The sequence below is a fragment of the Epinephelus fuscoguttatus genome, linkage group LG13 (assembly GCF_011397635.1).
Source record: "Epinephelus fuscoguttatus linkage group LG13, E.fuscoguttatus.final_Chr_v1".
Taxonomy (NCBI): Eukaryota; Metazoa; Chordata; class Actinopteri; order Perciformes; family Serranidae; genus Epinephelus; species Epinephelus fuscoguttatus.
Genome location: NC_064764.1, coordinates 29,253,900 through 29,275,207, shown reverse-complemented (window position 1 = coordinate 29,275,207; position 21,308 = coordinate 29,253,900). Strand labels below are relative to the sequence as shown.

Genomic DNA, 21,308 nt, shown 5'->3' with positions numbered 1-21,308 from the left:
CAGACAAACAAACGCACATAACAACAAACTGTATCTGCATATATGCACATTGTCTTTGTACTCCACTCAATCTGATTGCTCTTGTCTGTGTGTGTGTTTATCGTAGCGTTTGGTGTAGAGAGCATGGCTACAGCCATGGATGAAGATCTGGAGGACGAGCTGGAAGAGAAGGAAGAGAAGAGCATGATGTGCCAGCCAGGCATGCACAAGTGGAAGCTGGACCAGTGCATGGTGTGCACGGTGTGTGGGGACTGCACCGGCTACGGTGCCAGCTGTGTCAGCAGTGGACGGCCGGACAGAGTACCAGGAGGGTAAGAAGATACAAAAACTGGAAGGGGTGAAGGTGGTCATTGCCAGGGTTGGGTACCATTCGTATTTGAACAGATACCAGATAGATCATATACTGGTTCCGATACCTGGAATCTGGTACCTCTTTTCAGTTGTTAACTTTCTCTGTAATAACAAAATTTAATCTTTGAACGAGTGGCAGGGGTGATGTAGTAGACTAAAACGCAGTTCTGCTCCTCTGCTTTCTTCTAATCACACCTGTCTGCTTGTGTGTGTGTGTGTGTGTGTGTGTGTGTGTGTGGCTGCATGTCGAGCATTGATACTAAGCTAGTACTTGAATAATATAGAAAAGTAGATAGTCGAGATGCCCAAACTATTACGCTTCAGGAATAATTTTGGTTGCTGGGAAGCCAATGGAGTGTCAGCAGAGTTCAGTGGCTGGCTTTGGGGTGCTTTGTCCTCCCGTCTTAAGTTGAATCCGGCGGCTTTGCAGAGCCCTGGTGCTCGCCTCAGACCTCCGTGGCTGACCTCTAGGCTTCGGGGCACTTCACAACTCTTGTAAAAGTACCGAGTTCGGTATCCAACCCTAATCACTACAGTAAAAGCTGTTGGCTAAACAGTTTATTATAATGTAAGTATATTTTTTCTCTTTGTGTTTGTGTGTTGTCCGCCTACCAGTATCTGTGGCTGTGGGTCTGGAGAGTCTGGCTGCTCCGCATGTGGCTGCTGCAAGGCCTGTGCCAGAGAGCTGGATGGTCAAGAGGCCAGACAGAGAGGCATCTTTGATGCAGTGAAGGAGATGATTCCACTGGACCTGCTGCTAGGTATGCCAACTGATATATGACTTCATATTCCCCCTGTTATACTCTTTCATATAATGTACATTTCACCTCTATCACCATTCACATTGTTTACATTTAACTGAAAAGCACAAAGTCTGATAAATCATATGCATATTAAAATGTCATACACATAGACATGTGATGTGATATTCCAATGATCAGTGGTTTGTTACGTCCTCCATAATTGTTCAGAATGAGTTACTGTCTTGAGCAGGGTTGTGTGCAAGCTATAAATCCTTTTGAGCTGTGCCAGCGCGCTGTTTGTGCCGCACACATCACACTGTCTGCTGCATTTGCTTGGACGCAGTATTTCGCACACTTGTCGTCGCTCATCCTTTATGTTTGATTCATGTGTTGTGCAGTGTCATTGCTTCGCCATCACGTCTCTCCATCATTCATTGATGTGTGTCTTGTTTTGTTCTGCTCTGCTCCGTCTTCCTTCCTCCTTCTCCTCCTCCTGCATCCTGTCTTGGCTGCCTGTACCTGGGGCCTTTTTTGTTTTCAGCTGTGCCTGTCCCTCCCCCTCCAGGAGTAAACATCGAGGAGCACATTCAGATTCGCCAGGAGGAGAAAAGACAGAGGATCAACCGTCGGCACAGGCTGGAGGAGGGCAGAGGTATGGATCTAGGCTGAACGGGGGGGGTTTAGGGTAGGGATGTGTGGGGTTTTTGGCTTTATGAATTTAAGATTTCTGAGACAGAGAGGTTAATCATTAACCTCCGCTCAGTTTGTAGCCTCTGCACTCTTTGTAGCTTCACCGTATTCATTTAATGAATACGGCGAAGCGACAAACAGTCCATCCCTTTTTAGCTGTGAGTAACTTTCAGGTGCTTTGTGAGCTTGGGTGTCGTGCCTTGGTGACTTCCCCCTTGCTTGTGTGTTTATAATTTTTTCAGTGTGCGTGTATTGTTGTGGTTAAGTATTATCATGTGTTCTTTCCCATTTGTGAGCATTGTGCATGCATGTGAAAGTTTCTTTCTCCCCCAGGCCCCCTTGTTTTTCCTGGTCCCATTTTTATGAACCAGCGTGAGCAGGCCCTAGCCAGAATAAGACCCCTTCAGGCACTAAGGCATAAACGGGACAAGCACAAAGGTACTACGGTCTTCACTAACTCAACGGGTGCAGGGACACCCCTTTGACTCATCTCCCAATCTGGCTGTCCCGCCCACCTCCTCTCTCACTCTCTGACGGCAGGACTCTTATGTCTTCACCAGGTCTCATGGTAACAAGCAATGTAGCCTGTTGGCAAGACTGACTCAGTGGAGAAATGACTGTGAAGCCACTGAGGACCCACCTCAACAAGCTGGTTCCCTTTAGCATTTAATTAAGTTTATGCTACCTCAACGTAGGAAAGGGCTAAGGTACAATAAAGATTTGGTCTGTTAGGCTAATTCATTTTCTGGTTTAACAGTTCTAATCCTCAGAGTAGGATGCCTGCTCTGCTCACTGCTGTTGTTTGACCTAAATAGAAATCAATGTCCTTGCCTAACTGGATTTACCATCACTCCCGTAGCAGCCGATTTGTCACTTCATGGGTACACATGAAGCATTACACATTACAAGCAGACGAAACAGCCAGCACTAGGGAGAGCAAGCTTTGATGAATAATAAGCTGATAAATATGACACCGAAGGAGGGAGGCAGGGTTGTTATTTTAAAAATATGCATGCTTTTAGATGTGAAACATCTCATGGAAATGACTAAGAAATCACGTAACATCCATCAGACTAGTGAGTGTATGTGCTCATTGTCTGGAGTTTCTTTTCTGAAGCTAACTATTCAACCAATGAGCAACTTAGATGTGAATAATTCCACTAAGACCCACATTTATACTTCAGCTGCAACTACGGACTACAGTCAGCCTATATCTGCAGCTTACTTGCTTTGTTTTTTGTCCTCTGAATCTCAGCCTCCTAGGGTTTTTTCTTTGGGAAAACAAAATCTGGTTGTGACTAACCATCTTTCTAATGTAACCATAAGGAGGACAGAGGACACACGAGGACACTAATGCAGCATTTCCACTGCATGGTACGGCATGACTCAACTCAGGGCTGCCCCCTCAAAGTCAAAGATTCGAATCATCAATTGGAGATCACTCAGTCCACTGAGATTCTTAAGGTCAAGCAGTGTTTTTGGGGATGTTTCAGACCCCAGATTTAGCTACAGAGTGAACACTCCTTGTATTTACACTGCTCTCTAGTAAAGGCAGCTGTGGACTCAGACCCAGGTTAAGTCTGAATGAAACACAGGCAGCTCCCCGTGGGAAAAGAGGCTTTGTGGTCAGGCTCACAGATAACGTTACGTTACGTTCTGCTTAAAGTGGTGAATTAACAGCTCACAGCTACCTAACACAGTACAGTTTCTGGCTTTTGTTTGATATTTAGTGTTTGGCAAAAAAGGTTGTTGCACATTTCCAATCTGCTGTTAGCATAGTTAGCTCACATTAGACCAGAGGGCTAACTTAGTGATGTGCAGGTATTATAATAAATCAACCGTCACCCTGAACGTCCTGCACACTCTGCATTGACTTTCGGTCCCAGGTCCTTTTCTCTATTTTGCTTCCACTGCGAATTTTACCCCGTCAGTGTGGGTGATATTCTCAGCCAATTGTTATAGTGGCGCCATGTGAGACTGGGTGACATCAGTGTGGTGCTTGCTGAATCCTTTCATTAGCAACCAAAGAGAAGAATGTCTGCACTCCATCAGTTGTATGGCTTCGGTTTGCAGGCTGCCAGTTTTCAAAATCTGGGGGTTGTGACTATAGCTTGGCTGTTTCAAAATGGCGGGTTTGTGCAGGATATCCCGTGTTGGTACAAGTGACTTTTCCCTCTGATTGCTCAGTGGTTTGAAGTGCTTTAATCCACCATCTAGTAATTGCTCACCTCGAACGAGGTAGTACCGAATAAATTCACCAAGTTCTATCCACAACTTTTGCCAGTGGAAAACAAAAAAAGATTGAGTCAGGTTGAGCAGAGCCGTGCCCGCCATGCAGTGGAGATGCAGCATTAGAGCCTCCTGGACTCCCTTAGTGCTCAAAACAAAATTTACTTTAGTTGACAGAAATGGAAAATATTTAAAAAGTCCACTGTATCCCTACACTAGCAGGTATCTCTGTCTTTGGACTGTGTACATCAACAGGTCTACATCTGCCTATCTGAGCTGCTGATGTTGCTTTTTTGCCAATAGGTGGGGCAGGTTGGAGTGGAACAGCAGGTCTGAAACTGCTAGTGGATGACAGTAGCTAGGCTTGATTTTGGGTGCCTAGCACTGTGCCTGTGTTGATGTAAAGCATTGATTTAATGCACAATTTGAAAACCTTCCCAATGGAAACTAATTGGTGAGGATTAATGGCTTGTTTTATTGTCCTGCTGGTACATGTGGAAACAATTATGACACAGTGAATTCTGTTTCACAGCAGCAGTAGTTTCATCCTGAATCTCAGTTTAGAAATTGAGGCTGTTCTACTTTGCTGAATAACTTTTCCTTTTGTGGAACCATTCATTGTGGTTGCACAGTTGTCAGGCAGCCGTAGGTTATTTGGTGTAACACCCCTGAGCATCCTGTTTCATGGTTTTAACTCGTGAAGAGGAACCGGTGCTCCAAACCCCCTCACCAACAATACTGGTGTTTCTGTTTGTGACCTCCTGTAAGCTTTAATGGTACTTTAGATGTCATTAAGAGCACTTCTGTTTTTTAACTTACATTGATGGCTGTCACCATGAGCTAAACTTTCAACCCTACCTTATACATTTGGGCCATGAGCCAAACCACAATGAGCTGGTTCCTGGTCCAAAACGGTTATTGACTGTTATTGTTTTTACAGTAATGCATGGGTCTCTATTCAACTTTTTCCCCTCACACACCACAACTGGTACCTCTTGCACAGGGCTCAGGGTAAACCAGATTCCCTCCTTCTCATTAAGCACAACAGATGTTGAGAAGAAAATCAAATTATTTGCAAAACAATCTGTAATGGGACTGGTTACCAAAAGCCTCTCTGTAATAGAGGTGTTGTTCTCTCCTTTCTTTTTCGGCATGCTTCTCCCTTTTCTCCCTCTTTTTCTTTTTGAATCCTCTTTTCCCTACAGCTCTGTTTTCCAGGACTGCGCAGAGACATCCACCTCTGTGGTCTGAAGTCACTACTAAACCTCACTCTTCCCCCAATTCTCTACTCAAATGTGCTGACTTGGAGTGTTTGTCTTGTAGATGGTAGCAGTGAGCGCGGAGAGAAGGATGCCAGCAAAATCACCACCTATCCCCCAGGGGCTGTGAGATTCGACTGCGAGCTGCGAGCTGTGCAGGTCAGCTGCGGTTTCCACCACTCAGGTAGGTTGATTTCCCTCATGGCTGCCTCTGGTCAGGCACTGAGGTAGATTTGTGTGCATATTATTTTAAGAATATGTTTAAAACCTCTTAAGAAGTTTGGCTGACCTTGAAAGAAAGAATGTCAGTAACAAACAGTCATGATTATGTTGCTTTACAGTGGTGCTGATGGAGAATGGAGATGTCTACACGTTTGGTTATGGCCAACATGGGCAGCTTGGACATGGAGATGTCAACTCCAGGTACTGCTTCTGTTGCCTTTGTGTTTTAAAATTAATGGTAGTCATGTTCAAATGAATGAAATTGTTCCTAATATATAAACATAGTTCATCGGAAAAAAAAACATACAGTGCTTTATTGTCATTTAATTAAGAGATAACAGAATGGAAACTACAGGAAATACTACATGACCTATAATTTTAGCACAAAGTTTTTTGTTGTTATATGTATGTTAAGGATAGCTAGCTTCTTGTCGGCTGTCGGCCAGTGGCCTTGGGTGAGCGTGTGTTGCCCTAGTTTTTGTGATGTGTCCCGCATCATTGGCACTAGAGTGAAATTACTCTGGTTGGCTGTTCAGCTCAGTGTACAAGAAGAGAAACAGAAGGAAAGAAAGCAAGCAAGCTAGAATCAAGAGTAATATTTGGAGAGTTCTTTACTTGTAGCCACCTAGAACGTACGCTCTAGCTGGCTATTGGATGACACAGGCGACTCAAGGTGACGCAACAGCCTTAGTCGCCTTTAAATCTTTGATGTTGGTTTTGCGTGTCTGGGCCTTCATAGGCCTACTTTTGCTGATTCCGCCCATTTGTTCTATAAGGGATTAATAAATGTAAGTCCAGATTCTTGCTTTGCCATTTTGAGGTATTTTGAATAAACAAAACTGCACTCACGCGGACACACACTTAAAACAATGCTTCTATCTGCCAGGGGTTCTCCAACTCTGGTGCAGGCCCTTCCAGGTCCCAGTGTGCAGGTGACGGCGGGCAGTAACCACACGGCCGTTCTCCTCATGGATGGGCAGGTGTTTACGTTTGGCAGCTTCTCGGTAAGAAAAACACTAAACTGCATTTCTGAACTAAACTCATTTTTAAAACTTGTTTGTTGCTTTACACATATAGTTGACCACAAATTGAGTGAATATGTATCTTATTGTTTTTCAGAAAGGACAGCTGGGTCGGCCCATCCTGGACATGCCCTACTGGAATGCCAAGCCATCTCCCATGCCCAACATTGGTGCCAAATACGGACGGAAGGCCACCTGGATCGGCGCCAGCGGTGACCAGACGTTCCTGCGGATCGATGAGGCTCTTATCAACTCCCATGTCCTAGCCACTTCAGAGATCTTTGCCAGCAAACACATTATTGGCCTTGTGCCCTCCTCTGTGTCCGAGCCGCCTCCATTTAAATGCTTGCTTATCAACAAAATGGACGGGAGCTGCAGGACCTTCAACGACTCTGAGCAGGAGGACCTGCAGGGATTTGGCCTGTGTCTGGACCCTGTGTATGATGTCATATGGAGGTCAGCACAAGGACTATGCAGAGCAGAAATGCATATTGTGTGCTATTTATCCAACGTTTTAAGATTCAGTAAATCACCTGTAAGATAACTTGTCCTTTTCTATTTTTAACTCTTTCTTCTTCATGCTTTCAGGTTCCTGCCAGCTGCCAAAGAGATGCTGTGCTACAACGCAGTGATAGCTGATGCCAGGATGCCCTCTGCTACAGATTTACAGGCTCGCTGTAGCATCCTTAGTCCAGAGCTTGCGTTGCCCTCAGGATCACATGCCACCACTACTCGCTCTCACGGAGCCCTACACATCCTCGGTAATCCTCTGCTCTAACCATTCAGCAAAGTGCTTTTGGTTTCATGAATCTTTTATGAATGTAGTATTGTCTTATGAATATGTACGTGAATGCGATGACACAAATGATGATGGACAGTTTGGACATCTGTTTCTTCAAAGCAGATGTAACCAGTGTCTAAATCCCCACACCTCTGATCAGGCTATTGTGTAGTCAGTGTAGCTGCCATATTTTTCATGTAATGGGCCTTTCAATGATGAGTGATGCACTTTCTGTTCTCCCATCAGTTTCTCTTTCAGATCGTGGGGAAATTGATTTTAGAGACAAATTTGCTCTTAGATCATAGCCAATACATGATTAAGTGTTTGCAGGAATGCGTAGGTTATTAATTTATGTTTGTCATCATTCAATGCTAAGAGGAAGTACACTTGGTTGTCCACTTAGGTTGCTTGGATACACTGGCAGCCATGCAAGAGCTGAAGATGGGTGTAGCCAGCGCAGAGGAGGAAACCCAGGCAGTGATGAAGGTCTACTCCAAGGAGGACTACAGTGTGGTGAACCGCTTTGAGAGTAAGTGGGTTCTTTGAAGAGGATTCATGGTAAATGATGTATGATACAACACACTGAGAGATGCTTTTATGTATTTGGGTTTGATCTTGTGATTATATCAAACTAGACTAACCTTTAGCCTTTTAAGTCAAAGCTGCTAAGTATCTGAAACTTACTTAAAATCAGTTTATTATCCTCCTTAGTAAACAACCAGAACCACTGAAAGTGGATAAACAACTTCTGTGTATCTTGCGTAACCTTATTGATCCTGTGTGTGCTGTTGAAGGTCACGGTGGTGGTTGGGGCTACTCAGCCCACTCTGTGGAGGCCATCCGCTTCTGCGCTGATGCAGACATCCTGCTGGGTGGGCTGGGTCTGTTCGGGGGACGAGGGGAGTACACTGCAAAGATCAAGGTAAGCCTGCTTGTGACCCTAAACAAAAACACATTTAGATATATGTATTTTTTTTTTTGCCATGTACATAATGTTCATTTCATGCTGTTTTTTGTCCTACCTGTAATTTTAGACTTCACTTTATTTGTCATAGGACACACAAGACTGCCAAAAACATTAATTAAATTATTAATTAACACAATTAACATTGTGCAGCTTTTTGAGCTGGGACCTGACGGCGGTGACCATGAGACAGATGGTGATCTGCTGGCTGAGACTGACGTGCTGGCCTATGACTGCGCTGCCAGGTAAAGTTTGTGGATTCCTTACGTTTCTCTTCTGTTCTCACAACTATTTCTTGTAAAGAAGGAGGAAGGATATTGAATATCTATTTATGTTGGTCTCTGTTTTTTTAATGTCTCCACACCAGCGAAAGCCTTGGTCGAAGGCATTATGTTTTTGGGTTGTCCATATGTCTGTCTGTCCATCCCTCTCATTCTTACCATTCTTGTGAATGCGACATCTGCTCACAACGATTCACTGATAAAATTTTGGTGGTCAAATGTCAAGGTTACTGTGACCTTGCATCCATCTCATTCTCATGAACGTGATGTCTCAGAAACACCTTGAGGGACTTTCCTCGGAATTGTCACAAATGTTTACTTGGACTCAAGAACGAACAGTTTAGATTGTGGTTCTTAAAGGTCACAGGTCAAGTTCACTGTGACCTCATGTTTTTTCCACAACTCAAGAATTCTTCGGCTAGTTATGACAAAATTTGACGCACATGTCTGATAGAATAAGATGTGAATTGGTGACATTTTATATTGAAAAGGTCAAAGGTCATCTTCACTGTGACATCATAATGTTCTGCAAAAACACTATCCATTACTCAACATCATATCTCAGGAACAGAAGGGGTGATATTTTAACAGATGCTGAATTGGTGACACTAATCTTGGGTGTCCACTTTGAAACTGTTGATTGTATAGATCTTCTGTGCTGCTGGGGGGAGATGTGTGTGAAGCATCCATGTTTTCACAGACAGGGATGTAAACTGTAAATGCAACTTGACTGGTCTGTGGAGGCATACAACCACAAAGCGGTAATTGTTGTTTATTGTATTTTTAAGGGAGAAATATGCCATGATGTTTGATGAGCCAGTGCTGCTGCAGCTCGGCTGGTGGTATGTGGCGTGGGCCCGAGTGTCTGGACCCAGCAGTGACTGTGGCTCCCATGGACAGGCTACCATTACTACTGATGATGGGTAAAACGGATTTCACTATATATATATAATACTTCTGAACTAATAGGCATTTTCCATATGTATCATTAGGCCACATTTCATGTTTAATAGTTGATGTTAACAGCCCTTAAATTTGTCTTTTTTTCCTGTTTCTCTTTAGTGTGGTCTTTCAGTTCAAAAGCTCTAAGAAGTCAAACAATGGTACAGATGTTAACGCGGGTCAAATACCTCAGCTACTTTACAGGTAAGTAAAATTCTTTAAATTTTAACAGTGTTTAAAGCTTATTTCGTCTCAGGGCCAGGGTGTTGTTTCAGTAAAAACCAAGGTATGACAATGGGACATGACATCAATGACCTACTTTGCTGTTGAAAACTATTTTAACAGACATTTAGGCAGCTTTCTCTCACATTCACAGTGCCTATTGTTTACATGTAATGCACCACTTAAAAGGAGAGCAGTGAAAACTGCCTTTCGTCGTGTCAATTTTGGTACATATTTTAGCACCATGGACAGAGAGGACGGTGTAATTATCATTTGCCATTTGTTTAACTACACAGAAAATAAGAAATTAATTGAATAACATGCAAATTTTTACTAGAAAATGTGTCAAGCACAAATTATCATTTTTGAGGCAATACAAATGAAATCAGTTTCTTATTTTTATTTTCCATGGCAGCTGCCACCCTTTGCCATATGCAACTAATGCCTGTGCTATGAGCTTGTCAAGTAAATGATTCTAAATGTGTCTTCATATTTTAACCTCAGGCTCCCTTCAAATGATGGCAATGCATCTAAAGGCAAACAGCAGACCAGTGAACCAGTGCACATCCTCAAACGCTCATTTGCTCGCACCGTCTCAGTGGTGAGTAATGTCTCCGTTTCTACCTGCTTGAGTGTCTTGACAGGTGATTGTTTAATACACTGTGTGTGACCTGTGTCTACCTCTGTCCTTCCGTAGGAGTGTTTTGAGTCTCTGCTGAGCGTCCTTCACTGGAGCTGGACCACCTTAGTTTTGGGTGTGGAGGAACTGCGAGGGCTGAAGGGCTTCCAGTACACGGCCACCCTGCTGGACCTGGAGAGGCTGCGCTTTGTCGGCACGTGCTGTCTCCGCCTGCTCAGGGTCTACATCTGTGAGATCTTCCCCATTGCTGGTAGGAACATAGAGACCTTAAAGAAATACTTCACCCCCTTGATATGGGCTGCCTCTTTGGGAAGTTAAACACGGACCCCTAAGGCTTCCATTCATTAAGCATTTTCTCTACTTTGGGTTCTTTATTCATGTTGGAGGCATTCGAGAAAAAGTTGTCTTAATTAATTCAGTGTAACACGGGGTGAGTAATTGATACACAAATGGTCATTTGGCAGGAGAAATATTCTTTCAACAGCACTTTATCCTCAGCAGTATAATGGCTGCTTTCAATCTACTGTTGACAATGCTTTTTCCTGTTCAGTTATGAATGTCTTTGAATGAAAAACAATTGACAGTATTCATTGTTATTAATTTTAGAATGGAATACCCAGAGTGCCAATACTTGTACGTGTGTGGCCCAGAAAATATAAAAACCTTATTTCAGTTTCACAAAATAGTAAACTGCAGAAAGATTTTTAATGTCAAAAAGTACATTTCCATTGAACTCTCTATATAGAGTGTAGCTTCAGAAAAGCTCTCACAATGTTTTCTCTTTTTCGCTTTGTTTGATTTCTAGCCAGCACCAAAGCTGTGGTGGAGGAGTCGAGCAAGCTGGCAGAGTGCGTGGGAAAGACACGCAGCCTGCTGAAGAAGATTCTGTCAGAAGGCATGGACAACTGCCTGACTAAGCTGGACAACGACCCTCAGGGCTACTTGTCTCAACCTCTGACCCTGCTGGAGGCTGTGCTGCAGGAGTGCCACAACACCTTCACTGCCTGCTTTCACTCGTTCTACCCAACGCCGGCTCTGCAGTGGGCCTGTCTCTGTGACCTGCTCAACTGCCTCGACCAGGTCAGCGACGGCAGACCGTGTCATTGTAGTTTTAAACAGGATTTAAGTGGTTACAGTATTATTCTCATCAGCAATAATACAACCAGAGATTCATTCTTGTCCTCCCTGTTTTTTTAGGACATTGCCGAGGCCAACTTCCGCACATCCAGCAGCCGTCTGCTGGCAGCTGTAATGTCAGCTCTGTGCAACACCTCAGTCAAGCTGACATCCATCCTGCCCATCGCATATGACGGGGAAGTGCTGCTGCGTTCACTGGTCAAACAAGTCAGCACAGAGAATGACTCTGCCCTCGCTCACCGCTTCCCCCTGCTGGTGGCCCACATGGAAAAACTAAGCCATGTGAGTCATTGCACATCATGCACTGTACAACAGGTTTCCTCACTTCAAAATGGTGGACATGGTTGTGGTCAGTGACCCAGGAAATGTTTGGTAGATGGAGAGGATATGGTCTTTATAACATCGTGTTCTCATCAAATGCCAAAATAACTTTTCCTCCTTTAGACGGAGGAGAACCTGATGGGCATGACCAGTTTCCGGGAGGTGCTGGAGAAGATGCTGGTGATTGTGGTGCTGCCGGTGAGGAAGAGTTTGAGGAAGGAGGTGGAGCTGTTCTCTCCACACTTGGTCTCCAACACCTGTGGTCTGCTGGCCTCCATCGTCTCTGAGCTCACTGCCTCTGCCCTGGGCTCTGAGGTAACTTAACTCACGCTGATACTCACATGCACCCGCACACACACACACACATATATACGTAAATGGCAAATTTATACCCTAGTCTAGAATCTTTTTAAGATCCTTAATCCTGATGTGCTCTTATTGGGGGGGCTGCTTCCACTGTAATCAGTGAAACTGGCTACATGTGAGAGCAGCACATAAGTTTTGCATATGTGCCACAGAGACCCGCTTTACAAATGTAAAAATAGAAAACACAGATTGAAGACTGGCCTTTTACATGAGGTGTGTGTGGCCGTTATACATGGAAATGGGCCTACCTACCTACCTACCTACCTACCTAAATAAATGAATATGAATCTAAACATTAGCTGCATTTCCGTAACGCCAACAAGTTGATGAAAAACTCCCATTTTAAGTCAATATTTTCTTTTAATGTATAATTATCTTTGATAAGTATGTTAGCCATACCGTATGTTGGCAGCTTTGTATCAAACAGGGCTTCCACTTTGAGGTCTTGATCACCTCTTGGCATTTTTTTTTGCAACTATCAGCTGGCGGTTGCTTATTAACTTTATTCCTCACATAGTGTACTGTAATAATAATAACAATAATAATAAAAATAATTTGTTATAAAGCCCTTTTCAAAACAGAGTCACAAAATACTTTACATGGTTTAAATCGCATTCAAAATAACGCAGGAACCAAATAAAGTCAGGCCATTTTAAGAAATATAAAGAAAAAGGAACCCCAACAATAAAGATTAATACAAACAATGAAACAATAAGCCTTTTTTGAGCAGAGTTGCAAAGTGTGAAGAAGTGATTTAAAAGATGTTACTGATTCTGTAGTCTGTAGATGTTAACGTACTGATATTACACATATTTCACAGTGCTGTGCTGGGTCCAAAAATTGAAGAAATAATCCCAAAGCTAAAGCTCACTGTTTTGTTTTGCCTGTGGCTCACACAACACTAAGGTGTACTTGCTCTGCAGGTGTAGCCAGTGAAAAGGTACATTCCTGTGGCACATCCACTCCACGAACGACCCACATCCATCAGGTTTTCAGCGTAGCCGAATTGTGGAGCTTTTTTGTCCAGGAACATAAACAGAATCTGTGGTGTCTCGTTTTTGTTATCCTTTGTTGTCTGTGTACCAGCCATTCACATTGTAATCACTGCCCTTTGACACATTCATTTGTTGTGTTTTGAACAGCCAAATCACAGTTGTATCCACTCCTAACTTTGTTAAATTCATCACAGTGTAGCTTTATACATTAGGGATGAGATCTGACATCAAGACTACTTTCTTTCCACATTCTTCTTCCGTCCTCCTCCTTCCTTTTGCCATATCACTTTATGTAAAGCTCTGTTGTTATCAGACACATTTTTCACTGTGACAGCTTTTGCTTGGAACAAGGTGGAACTTCTTCTGATGCCAAAAAACCAAAAACACAAAAACAGGAAATTAGATTTTCTTTATTGTTTTGATGGCATGCTGAGTCATTAGGTGGGTGGGACAGATGTCTGTCACCCTCCCTCTCTCACACTCATTTAATTATCGTCACACACGCATACCCTTGTTGCTGCAGTCAGGACTCCTCAACTTGCATTGCCATGGTAACCGTCACTTGGCGGCAGCGCCCGACACCACTGTTTTTCTGTTCAGTCTGTTGTCAGGGAAACAGCTCTTCCTCCCCTTGAGCACCTGGATCTGTCCCTTTGCTGTTGTGTCTGGCTTTCTATTGTCAGCAGGGTGATATAAATAGTTTGTACACATGCCAGACATGAGATGTTTTTATTTTAGACTTTATTTTTCAGTCTATTTCAGACAATTTCTGTTCTAGGGAGCATCCATTTTCTCTCTGCTCTGTTTCTGTATCTAAATAAAGGACATTTAGATGACATCCATTATTTCAACAGCAGTATTAATGTGTATATATACATGATTGTGAAAGGTCTTTATGCAGAAGATTTTTATTTAGGATGTTATTGCATGCTCATATTTGCAGTAAAACTCCTCAAATGTGGTTATGGACTTAGTTTGATATGTTTGGCTGCATCTCTCATTGTGTTCTTGCGTGTCAGGTTGATGGACTGAACTCGCTCCACTCTGTGAAAGCATCCCCCAACCGTTTCACCAAAACCAGCCAGGGCCGGAGTTGGAACACGGGCAATGGCTCTCCTGACGCCATCTGTATGACAGTGGACAAGCCAGGCGTTGTGCTGGTGGGCGTCTGTGTCTACGGAGGAGGGGGCATCCATGAGTATGAACTGGAGGTGCTGGCTGATGATGTAAGTGATTACAAATCATTTTCAGCTTGTATTTTCTTATATTTCAGAAAGTTTCTGGTGTTGCTTGACTAGTTTTCAACCTTGGCAACCTTTTGTTCCCTTTCTCTTCAGGCGCAGACAGAGCACCCAGGGGACTCAGCACATTCTCACAGGTGGACGTCCCTGGAGCTGGTGAAGGGCACCTACAGCACTGATGATTCTCCTAGTGATATCGCTGAGATTCGCCTAGACAAGGCTGTGCCACTTAAGGTACATAGAATCTCAAGAATATACTACACACATATGATTCACTGTTGGGACACAAACATCAGGACGCAACATGCTGTAACTGTTTTCTAACTTTTGTGTGCAATTGTGTGCTGGTTTTGTGAAGATGCATGTAGTCTCCTGATTCTGACTTTGATTTTACTCCAAGCAAATTGGATGCGAGCTATAAGGGATGGGCTAAGGGGGACTTCTCCTTATACTGCACCTTTTTTCATCAGGGGACACTGAACGATTTTCAGACATTAACGAGACTACACTGGTTAAATAATTGTGACTTTTTTTCTGGTACACCATTACATAAAATAGTTCTATGTTAGAGAGTTAAAGGGGTTGAAAACAACATTGAAAGTTGTTCTAGGGCCTATAGGACAGATTCAGGGCATCAAATGATTTCAGGACCACACAGGGAACTTAAGGAGGTTGAAAAAGCAAGTACTAACATGAAAGGTAAAATAACAGTTGCATTTCAGAGGATATCTGGACAAATATTGTAAATGTAAAATAGAAAGTATCAAGCTCAGCTTTATAGAGTGTTTGGCTGGAAGAGTCACTTGTCACTCAGGCTATGAAAACTACTGGAGAAACTGTGGCTCCCAGTAAGCCAATCACTACCACTTGTTTTGGGCCTGTCAAAAAGTAACTGCTTCTTTGGCAACAGATTTATACAGAATAAGTAACTATATGTGTGACAAATATTACATTTAATTGGGACGAACTCTTACTTCTAACATCTACAAATACTAAAACAAAATACTGATTGTAGCTGTTAAAAAGCAATTACAAAGAAATAGACTGTGCCAGAAACCCCATTTTTAGGGAAATGTTATGATATAATTTACCCTGCACACTGCTCTTGCTTAGCACGACAATTTATTGGTTGTACAAACATTTCTGTCCGTCTAGACTTCGTCAAGGGTATTGAAATATCTAATGTCTTCTATTATCTCCAGTGGATGATATTCCTAAGATGTGAAGTTCCTCTAGTATTTTGGTCCCTCTGGTCCAAAATGTTAGTATAACAAATAAGTTGTAATGCTGAGCAAGAGCAGTGTGTGGGATCCATTTGAGACAGTATGCAAGTCCATTTGAGACAGAGCTGGATGGGCGAAGATGTGCGTTGAAACATGATATGAAATCTTTGTAAAGGAAATAATTACCTTCATAAAGAGGATCCAGGATTAAATTTAAGGAAATTTGGAAGAAGTGAAAATTGTATATTACTCCGAAACTCCCTTTTTTTGTTTAATTCCAATTCTGTTTATTTGTCTTAAGTGAAAAACGCTGCATGTTCTATGTTTGTTTTCAATAGTTACATTGTAAAAACCTGATAAAGATAAAGATAAATGACTGTGTAAAAGTATCTAACTAAACATGACTGTGTGAACTGTTGATATTAAGGATAAAAATAAATAAAATGCATGTCTCACTGATTTATTATATTGCAGGAGGGTGTCAAGTACGCTGTGCGATTGCGGAACTATGGCAGCCGGACAGCCAATGGAGATGGAGGTATGACCACAGTGCAGTGCTCTGATGGCGTGTCCTTCACCTTCAGCACCTGCAGCTTGAGTAGCAACGGCACCAACCAGACCAGAGGGCAGATCCCACAGATTCTCTACTACAGGTAAACACAAAGCCAGCATTTTGTCAAATTTAATCTCACAAGTATTTGGGTTTTGATTTTTCTGACTTGAATGTTTCTCATGGCTCCAGGAGTGAGTATGACGGGGATCTCCAGTCTCAGCTGCTGAGCAAAGCCAATGAGGAGGACAAGAACTGTAGCAGAGCTCTGTCTGTGGTCAGCGCCGTGGTTAGAGCTGCAAAGGACCTGCTTCACAGAGCTTTTGCTGTCGATGGTAAGCACAACAAACATGTACTACAAAAGCATTGCTGTAGAGCCATTTGTGTTGTATTTGGATTGTACCTGTTCAGCCTCTCTTCAGTTTAATGTCCTTTATTATCTCCAGTGGATGATATCCCTGAGCTGTTAAGTTCCTCCAGCCTGTTCTCCATGCTCCTGCCCCTTATCCTGGCTTACATCGGCCCTGTTGCTGCATCTGTACCTAAGGTAAGAGGTCAAACCAGGAGGGCAAACCTAAATTGTCTCTCTCTGATGTGGCATTGTGTGTTGAAATACCTCTTCTTCCTCATCCAGGCTGCTGTCGAGGTCTTTGGACTTGTCCAGGAGCTGTTACCTGCTGTCTCTGCCCTCAACCAAAAGTACGCCCCACCCACCTTCAATCCCAACCAGTCAACAGACAGCACAACTGGCAACCAGCCTGAGCAGGGGCTGTCTGCTTGCACCACCTCAAACCACTACGCAGTCATTGAGAGTGATCACCCGTACAAACAAGCCGGCGTCACACAGTACAGGGTAAGGTGTCCTATGGCATGCTAAATAAGAAAAAGTAAATGACACAGATATAATTTAATTCTACACTAATCTCGTCTCACCTTGCCTCAGGTATCGTTCCCAGACTGTGTCCGCTGGACCACCATCGAGTTTGATCAGCAGTGCGGCACTGCACAGCCAGAGGACGTCCTACGCCTGCTCATCCCCAGCCGGACCCTCCACCTGTCCAGCCTGGGGGGCAAACCTTTGATCCATGACACCATCAACACCTGGACGGAGCTCAAGAAGTTCTCGGGCTCCACGGGCTGGCCGACCACCGTCCTAGTGCTGCCAGGTAAGAGAGCATTGAACATTTATGAACATCACAACTGCTGTTTTGACGATAACAGAATCACAATAAATCCTAAAGTTCCAAAAGCAGAGAGACTCAATTTAATATACAGCAGTGAGGCAGAATAAAAACAGTTTACCAAATTAAATAAAAGATACGTTCTTTATTTTAAAATCAAGTTATCAACCTTTATGAAGACAATTACACTTGGCAATTTCTGCTTTTCGCTGTAAGTGCTTTTTAACATCATCACTGGCTAATAAGTGATAAGATAAAGATGTTGCGCTTTTCTGATATTTAACTTCATCAGCACTGAGGATGCTTGTAACAGTACTTGACATTCATTTTCATTTGAAGTGCTTGTTAGACTTGAAATTCAGGCTTGTCTGAAGTTCGGCTCGATTGCCAATCGTGGCCTGTGGCTGGTGTTTCAAAATATACTATATGTAGCTCACCACCCAATATTTGTTTACTCAAGCAAGTTCACTTTGCATTTTTTCCATTAACCTCACGATGGCAGGACTGTCAAACAGTTTGTAGACATGCACCAATTATTAACTATGCAGATGGAACAAATAATTTTCATAAACAGACAAGTAAACAAACAAACAGTTACCTAGCAACAGGCATTTCTGGCTCGGTATGAGACATGGCCACAGCAAAGAAGCATGAACTCGACAGTGAGGGCTGCTGCTTGCAGGAGCGATGGAAAAGTAAATACTTTTTTACTGCAAGATGAAACAGTTGCGTTTGTCTTATGTGATTTTTGTTAACAACAAAAATAGTTTCACATTAATTCATCTGGCACCTGTTAACCCTTTGAAACCTTGGCTTGATCTCTTTTAAAAACATGGGAAGACGGCAATGAACAACAAAAGAAGACTTGGCTGAAAAAAAATTAGCAACAAATTAGTAAAAAGAGAAAATTGAAAACAAGAAAATTTGTAAGATTAAAAAAAAGAAAAGTTAAAAACAAGCAAACAAGGAAATTACCTTGAAAGAGTGCTCAAAAATTAATTTTAAAATGGAATAATTCTAATATTTATAAATGTATTTTTTTCTAGCTTTTTCTTTTTTTTCTAGTGTTTTTTTTTTTTTTTTTTTAAATATATAATTTTCTAAATCCTCTAACTGTTTTTGCAGTTTGTGGGACAATTCTTACCAAGTTGCTCAGTGCCTTTTTTTCTCATGTTTTTGAAAGAAATCGCACCAGTTTGCTCAGGGAGGATTCAAAGGGTTAAATACTTGCGTGATGCATCTGAAAGCAGCACAGAAAAGTTTTCAAAGGGAAAAAAAAAGTTTGGATACTCCTGTGAAAGCAGTCATCCCAAACATTTATTAAAAAGGTCTGGAAAAGCATGCAGCTTTATTATACTCTTGACAGGATAATAACTTGCTAAGCTAGCATGTATTGCCCAACCAACTTTATTGCCCTGAAGCTGGCCTGTAAAGCTGCAGTCTGGTATGATGTGCTACATATGTGTCTTAATGGGGAAACTGAGGGTAGAAATTTCCAAAAGCTGCCTCTACTGTGGTGAGCAAAAAGGCAGATTCTGTACTGAGCAACAGGCAAACACATATTCTTTATTGAGGCAATGCATTAATGGATAAATTGACAGCACTAACGATAATCACGAAGAAATGTGCAGTATGATGAAGCATAAACAATTAGTGATTGAGCAGTAACACCCCTCTAAACAGTTATTCTTCCAACCTAGTTATAATTCATTGATCTAAATTGTTCTCATATGTGCTTCAATCTCCTCACTGATGCATCACTGAGCCACCTGCCACAGCAGGCAGCCATTAGTTTACCAGTGATTACCAACATAACTCTGCCCACCTGTCATTCGTTTCTTTTCATCTTTGAGTTTTCTGTCCTCTTTACTTTCAGGAAACGAAGTTCTGTTCTCACTGGAAACAGCCTCGGACTACGTTAAAGATGAGAAGGCTTGCTTTTATGGCTTCAAGTGTGTGGCTGTGGGATATGAGTTCAACCCTGGCCCCGATGAGGTACAGAGACACTCATGTATCCCTCTGTCATTTGTGTAGCAGGCTGGTCTTCCATCTGTCTCTGTAATGAGTCTGAGATTCGTTAGATCTCATGACTGAGCTATGTCATCTGTTAAATGTTAAGTTTGTGCATTGTTCCAGGTAGAAAAAATGTTGAATTTTACAATACCTTTATAAGCATAGCATTGTGGACGTTTCAGGGTATCATCCAGCTGGAGAAAGAGTTGGCCTACCTGGGTAGTGTGTGTGCTGCAGCTCTGATGAAGAAGGACCTGGCGCTCCCTATAGGTATGGAAAACAGTGGATGAGATGAATTTGCTGTGATGATGCACGTTGTGTGTGTTACTGCTGGCGGCAAATTAAAATTGTATAACATATTGAGTAAATAATTAATTTGTTATTCTAATTTTTTAATTCAAGGTAATGAATTAGAGGAGGATCTTGAGATTCTTGAGGAAGCCTCTCTTCAGGTGTGTCATCTCTTAAATTCAGAAATATTCTTTTGGACTTATTGTGGTCTTGTGAGAAGGCTTTTTGTGTCTTCCCTCCTTGACACTTATTTCCTTTGACCTCACTCAGGTGTGCAAGGCCCACTCAGGGATCCTGGGGAAGGGTTTGGCCTTGTCTCACTCCCCCACCATCCTGGAGGCCCTGGAGGGAAATCTGCCCCTGCACCTCCAAACCAATGAGCACTCTTTCCTTGAGGACTTCATCACGTGTGTGCAGTCCTCAAGCGGAGGACGTCTGGCAAGGTAAGGGTCTGCCTCGTCAAGTCTAGCTAATTCACGAGAGCAGAATATGAACTATGCATTTTATATTTTGAAATGTGACTTGTTTGAAAATTTTAGCTTTCCCTCTGTAACTGAAGTGTTGATTGATGACTCTCCCATTACAAATTTACAACCCTGTCCTTTCCCTCCGTCCAGGTGGCTGCAGCCAGACTCCTACGCAGACCCCCAGAAGACATCTCTGATCCTGAACAAAGATGACATACGCTGTGGATGGCCGACCACTGTGGTTGTACAGACCAAAGACCAGTATGGAGATGTGGTGCACGTTCCTCACATGAAGGTCAGGATGATTGGCTTTTCTGCTTCCAAGACATAAATATTTTATATTTGTATAAATGGAACGACAGAATCATTGTGTTTCTTATCTCTCTCATGTCCAGGTGGAGGTAAAGGCCGTACCTGTTTCACAGAAGAAGTCGATGCAGCCTGACAATGTGAAGAGGCTGCAGCGGTTACCTGGAAGCTCCTCACCTTCGTCCTCTGGCCCTGACCTAACCTTTGGTGGTTTGCCGATGCCCAAACTGGAGGCCACATACGAGCCCATGATCGTGAAAGAGGCTCGATACATTGCTATTACCATGATGAAGGTCAGCCTCTTGTAATTGGCTCATAACTCTTATTATGTAAAATAAGATTATTATGATAAGATAAAATTTAATTGGAGAAGAAATAAAGGTGTGTTAACTGTCTGAATAAAGACTTGAAGATTAAAATGGCTGAATAACAGCCAAATATTTAATATAAACATAATTTATAAAGTTTCAAGAGCCTGGGATACACATCATAGACCTGTTAATAAGTTTTGTACTCTTGTCTTTTACAGGCTTATGAAAACTACTCATTTGAAGAGCTGCGCTTTGCTTCCCCTACCCCAAAGAGGTAAGTGAGGTGCTGCAGAAACAAAAACACATTTTCCAGTAAGATACAGTCTACTTATAGATCATTTCCCACACAGACCCAGCGAGAACATGCTGATTCGTGCCAACACTGATGGAACCTACAGCGCCAACTGGACTCCAGGAGCCGTCGGACTCTATACAATTCATGTCACCATTGATGGCATTGAAATAGGTATGTCGATGTAATTGCTGAAGTATTTCTGTCATAGTGAATAGAGGCTGTGCACTGACGACCATCACCAAACCCCCCTTCTTTTCTTTTA

The 21,308-nt window shown here is 42.6% G+C and overlaps 1 protein-coding gene across 15 annotated transcripts in view; it reads left to right on the top strand.

The window, feature by feature from the left end:
* Window positions 1-21,308, top strand: part of mycbp2 (MYC binding protein 2) — an 83,411-nt gene that overhangs the window by 29,864 nt on the left and 32,239 nt on the right. For 11 of the 15 annotated variants that reach the window (XM_049595024.1, XM_049595034.1, XM_049595028.1 and 8 more), the window contains exons 15-48: window positions 107-311; window positions 967-1,112; window positions 1,636-1,746; window positions 2,118-2,222; window positions 5,337-5,456; window positions 5,614-5,695; window positions 6,381-6,498; window positions 6,614-6,972; window positions 7,105-7,277; window positions 7,701-7,826; window positions 8,092-8,219; window positions 8,415-8,506; window positions 9,331-9,465; window positions 9,605-9,688; window positions 10,211-10,307; window positions 10,404-10,596; window positions 11,152-11,426; window positions 11,544-11,765; window positions 11,928-12,119; window positions 14,185-14,391; window positions 14,503-14,640; window positions 16,104-16,282; window positions 16,372-16,514; window positions 16,626-16,726; window positions 16,814-17,032; window positions 17,123-17,345; window positions 19,237-19,355; window positions 19,556-19,643; window positions 19,776-19,825; window positions 19,935-20,107; window positions 20,282-20,426; window positions 20,527-20,733; window positions 20,970-21,025; window positions 21,102-21,217. In XM_049595024.1, coding sequence (XP_049450981.1) covers window positions 107-311; window positions 967-1,112; window positions 1,636-1,746; window positions 2,118-2,222; window positions 5,337-5,456; window positions 5,614-5,695; window positions 6,381-6,498; window positions 6,614-6,972; window positions 7,105-7,277; window positions 7,701-7,826; window positions 8,092-8,219; window positions 8,415-8,506; window positions 9,331-9,465; window positions 9,605-9,688; window positions 10,211-10,307; window positions 10,404-10,596; window positions 11,152-11,426; window positions 11,544-11,765; window positions 11,928-12,119; window positions 14,185-14,391; window positions 14,503-14,640; window positions 16,104-16,282; window positions 16,372-16,514; window positions 16,626-16,726; window positions 16,814-17,032; window positions 17,123-17,345; window positions 19,237-19,355; window positions 19,556-19,643; window positions 19,776-19,825; window positions 19,935-20,107; window positions 20,282-20,426; window positions 20,527-20,733; window positions 20,970-21,025; window positions 21,102-21,217 — 5,127 coding nt within the window. The remainder of the gene's footprint in view (window positions 1-106; window positions 312-966; window positions 1,113-1,635; window positions 1,747-2,117; window positions 2,223-5,336; window positions 5,457-5,613; window positions 5,696-6,380; window positions 6,499-6,613; window positions 6,973-7,104; window positions 7,278-7,700; window positions 7,827-8,091; window positions 8,220-8,414; window positions 8,507-9,330; window positions 9,466-9,604; window positions 9,689-10,210; window positions 10,308-10,403; window positions 10,597-11,151; window positions 11,427-11,543; window positions 11,766-11,927; window positions 12,120-14,184; window positions 14,392-14,502; window positions 14,641-16,103; window positions 16,283-16,371; window positions 16,515-16,625; window positions 16,727-16,813; window positions 17,033-17,122; window positions 17,346-19,236; window positions 19,356-19,555; window positions 19,644-19,775; window positions 19,826-19,934; window positions 20,108-20,281; window positions 20,427-20,526; window positions 20,734-20,969; window positions 21,026-21,101; window positions 21,218-21,308) is intronic. The other 4 variants (XM_049595021.1, XM_049595032.1, XM_049595023.1 and 1 more) reach the window with 3 other exon arrangements.